Source organism: Cololabis saira, chromosome 12 (assembly GCF_033807715.1).
Source record: "Cololabis saira isolate AMF1-May2022 chromosome 12, fColSai1.1, whole genome shotgun sequence".
Classification (NCBI taxonomy): domain Eukaryota; kingdom Metazoa; phylum Chordata; class Actinopteri; order Beloniformes; family Belonidae; genus Cololabis; species Cololabis saira.
The window spans coordinates 27903493-27907832 of NC_084598.1; the positions used below are offsets into that span (position 1 = coordinate 27903493).

The window sequence follows — 4340 nt, forward strand, 5'->3', positions numbered from 1 at the left end:
GCCACGTTAAGGCGATAGAACCTGGAGAAGGTGCACGGCACCGTCCAGGATGCTGCTGCACAGATCTCAGACAACGGTACCCCTCTCATTGCCGCCCAGGAAGTGGCCACACCCCTGGTGGAATGACAGACAACGCCTGAAGGGGCAGGTCTACCTGCCACGTCATAAGCCTGTTTGATTGCTTCAACAATCCAGTGGGAGAGACGTTGCTTCGACAGGGCACGGCCCTTGTGCGCCCCCCTGTAGCACACAAACAATTGCTCAGAGCGTCGAAAGCTCTGTGTTGCCTGAAGGTAGAGCCGCAACGCCCGGACTGGGCACAGCAAATTAGCCCGCTCCTCCAGCCGGGACTCAAACGGGGGAGGATGGTATGCTGCCAACTCTATGGCCTGATTGGCATGGTCAGGGGGTAACACCTTTGGCAGGAAAGCGACATTTGGCCACAGGGTCACTCCTGAGCTGTCTGCCTTCCACCGAAGGCACGTAGGACTGACTGAAAGGGCGTGGAGCTCGCTCACACGCTTGGCAGACGTAACAGCCAACAGAAAGGCGGTCTTCCATGACGTCGTCCTCAAGGACCCCCCTGCCATAGGCTCAAAGGGGGCCTCGCCCAAGGCCTGCAGGACCAGCGGCAGGTCCCATGCTGCTGCACGCTGCACTCTGGGGGGGCGCAGTCTCCTGGCACCCCGCAGAAACTGTGCCACCCAGTAATGCGCACCAACTGGTCTACCATCGATGTGGCCATGGTGGACAGAAATAGCCGCTACGTGCACCTTCAAGGTCGAGGCCGCCCGGCCTGCCTCAAACAGATACTGCAGGTACCGCAGTACAATTTGTAACGGACAGGAGATCGGGTCAAAACCCCCGTCCCTGCACCAGGAGGAGAAAGCGGCCCAGCAATGCGAATACACCCTTCTTGTGGAAGGAGCTCTAGCATTCTGCAAGGTCTCACATACCGAGGGCTCAAGGTGCGTCAAGAATGACCCTTCCCTCTCAACGGCCAGGCCCAGAGTTGAAGGAGGCTCGGAGAGGGATGCCATACCTCCCCGCCCAGCTGGGACAGGAGGTCCGACCGTACTGGGAGCTGCCAAGGCTCCCCGTCCAACAGGCTGAGGAGCGTGGAGAACCAAATCCTCGAGGGCCACTTGGGCGCCACCAGGAGGACCCTGTGACCCGATAATCTCACCCTGTGAAGCGTGGGCATCACCAGGGGAATCGGAGGGAACGCATAAAGGAGGCCTCTCGGCCAAGTGTTGGCGAGAGCGTCCATCCCGAGCGGGGCACTGGTCTCTGCCAAGGAGAACCACAGTGGACAATGAGTCGTACACTCCGAGGCGAACAGATCCACACGGGCTTCCCCGTATCGATCCCAAATCATTCGCACCACCTGGGGGTGCAACCGCCAGTCCCCTGGGGGCAGCTGCCGGCGTGAGAGGGAATCCGCCACCACGTTGGCTCTGCCAGGGAGGTGCATTGCCCTCAAGGAGGCCAATTGAGGATGAGCCCACATCCACAACCTCCGGGCCTCGTTCAGGGAGTCCAGCGACCTGGTTCCCCCCTGGTGGTTGACATGAAACACTGTCGAAGTGTTGTCTGTCCGGACGAGGACATGCTTGCCCCTGAGAAAGGGCAAGAAGTGCCTCAGCGCCAAGTAGACAGTCCGGAGTTCTAGGACATTGATGTGCCGTCCCCGCCACAGAGGGCCCCAAACCCCCTGGACTGACCTCTTCTGCCATACCGCACCCCAACCCTGAGGTGAGGCATCTGTTGTCACCACCTCTCGCCTCGAAGGGACTGAGCCGAGAGGAACACCGTGCAATAGAAAGGTGCTGTCCCGCCACCGGTGGAGATGAATAAGGCACTGGTGGGTAACCTTGACCTTGACCCACCTGTGAAGGCGAGGGTCCATCTGGAGGCTGTTGAACCACATCTGCAGGGGGCGCAGGTGCAGCAGCCCCAGAGGTGTCACAGCTGAGGCCGCCGACAGCATCCCCAGCAGTCGGAGCCATGCGTGGACGGGCAACCTCATCCCGAGGCGGAAGGACCGTAGCAGGTCCTGAATCCGCTGTGCCCGCTCTGCAGTAAGGCGTGCCTGCATTGACACGGAATCGAGGGACAGGCCGATGAAGGTGGTCTGCTGCGTAGGACGCAACAAGCTCTTCTCCCAATTTACCGACATGCCCAGAGCCTCGATATGTGTGAGGACCCTGGATGTCATCAGCTCCGCCTCCTGGAGCGAGGGGGCGCATATAAGCCAGTCGTCCAGATATGGGAGAATCTTTACTCCCGACAGGCATAGCGATGTCAAGGCCGCCCTCATGCATCTGGTGAAGATGCGAGGAGCCAGGGACAGGCCGAAAGGCAGGACGGTGAACTGGTAGGCGTGGCCTTGAAAGGCAAAACTGAGAAACCGTCTGTGATCTGGGTGTATTGGGACGTGAAAGTAGGCGTCCTTGAGGTCTATGGAGGTGAACCACTCCCCTGGAGTGACAGATTGAAGGACGTCGCGTGTACGCAGCATCCGAAATGGGAGGACCTTCAGGTACTGGTTCAGACCCCGAAGGTCCAGCACAGGCCGAAGAGAAGTGTCTTTCTTCGGAATGAGGAAGTATGTTGAGTAAAACCCACTGCTCTGTGTATGTGGGTGAACTCTTGTGATGGCCTTTTTGTCCAAGAGTTTGGCTATCTCCTGTGACAAACACAGGGCCCTCCCGCGGTCTCTGACCGAGGTTTCCCTGACCCCGGAGGGTGGTGGGGGCCGGCGGCGGAACTGCAACCTGTAGCCCTGGGACAGTGTTCTCAAAACCCATACATCTGGAGAATGGGCTGCCCAATAGGCCAGGTGCTGATGTGAAAACCTGCCCACCGCCGGCCCGAGGCCCTCATAGAGTGCCTCGAGGATTATTTGGGGGTTTGGGGGGACGCTGGTGTTGCCCCTGCACCCGCTGAGACCGGCGAGGTGGAGGGTGTGCGCCCCTGGGCTGACGCCCACCACCCCCAGCAACCCGGCTGTGCTGCCAGGGCTGCGGAGGGGGGCTCGGGGGATGTGAGCGGCGCAGGTCTTGTGCGCCCCGTCTCCTGGAGTGCTGAGCTGGGGGTCCCATGCTCGCACTCCGACGACCCCAGGCCTCTGATGCCTGACCCGACTGCTTCCTGCGCTCCAACGCCTGTTCTGCCTCTGGCCCAAACAACTGGCCCGGCACTACCGGAAGCTTCCGTAGCGTCTGCCTGCAATCATCAGACATGGGTGCCTGCGCCAGCCACACCTGACGCCGCGTCACCACCAGGGTGGACATCAGGCGGCCAAGCTCTCTGGTCATCAGCCCGAAGGCTTGGAGCGCAGCGTCGTTAGTGTCACCCAACTCCCCGCCCTCATGCTCCGACTGCAACATCTGGGACTGGGCGAGGAGGAGCACGGAGAGGGAGTTCCCAATGCGAGCCATGCGGCCTGCCGCATCATAAGCCGTCGAGAGAAGGCTATCCGTTACCCGGCACTGAGGCCTAGGACAGCGGGCCTTATCTTTGAGCGCCTCATCTGGTGAAAGGACCAGTGAGGCGATACACGGGTCCACGGGAGGCATGTGAACCAGGCCATGTTGCTCCGCCTGGCGCATGGAGGCCAAAGTCCTCGCATCCTTGCCATGGTAGGCAAACGCCTTTGGATCTGCCCAGCAGCGCTGCAGCTCCTGCAAAAAAGCAGGCGAGGGCGGGACATCAAAGGGCGGGGCTACAGGAGTCCGGCGAAAGAATGGGTTGCTCGCCGGTTGGGCAGCGGGCGCATCATCCAGCCCGACCTTAGCCAGGGCCGCACGTAGTGTTGCCTGCAAAGGGCAGGGGCCCTCTCCCAGCTCAGTGCTCCCAGAGCTCCTGAGGGATGTCTCCGAGCCAGCCTCTGCCTGTATGCTAGCTGGGTCAACCACCAGACACGGCAGCTCAGGGGAGGGATACTCGCCAGAGCTAAACACACTGTCACGGCCTTGAAACATGGAGTTTGAAGCCCTGGTAGACATAGCATCGTCTCCACAATCTGACTCCCACCCGAGAGCGGCAAAATGCTGCAGTTGATGCAGGGGTCGGAGAGGGCCTCCCTCAGGTGCCCCACCCCCAGACACTGGGGGCACAATTCATGGCCATCCTCTACCAACAGTAGAGTGCCACATGATGTACAAGCCATCATCGCTTCCTCCAAAAAATAAAAAGGGTCAAGTTAGGAAATCTGGGCGAGAACCGAGACTCGATCAGAACATCTAACAGACTCCTCACACCACTGTTCTTAATCCAAACAATTCAGTGTGGAGCCAGGCAATCCAAGCGAGAACTGTGGCCGCCACAGAACGCGT

General features: G+C 60.2%; 1 protein-coding gene across 1 annotated transcript; it reads right to left on the reverse strand.

Moving 5' to 3' along the window:
• Nucleotides 1–880: 880 nt before the first annotated feature.
• LOC133456380 (uncharacterized) lies at nucleotides 881–4010 on the reverse strand. The gene is made up of 2 exons (XM_061734859.1): nucleotides 3267–4010; nucleotides 881–3202 (listed from the first exon to the last, which is right to left on the reverse strand). Exons 1-2 carry the CDS (start codon nucleotides 4008–4010, stop codon nucleotides 974–976), a joined length of 2973 nt encoding a protein of 990 aa, XP_061590843.1. The 3' UTR covers nucleotides 881–973.
• Nucleotides 4011–4340: the final 330 nt, after the last annotated feature.

What these genes read in the sequence shown, in the direction of transcription:
- LOC133456380 (XM_061734859.1), bottom strand. Translation starts at nt 4,010, where the DNA reads ATGTCTACCAGGGCTTCAAACTCCATGTTTCAAGGCCGTGACAGTGTG. An exon ending in TGGTGGTGACGCGGCGTCAG is followed by an intron (nt 3,203 to 3,266) that starts GTGTGGCTGGCG and finishes AGCTTCCGGTAG; the next exon opens with TGCCGGGCCAGTTGTTTGGG.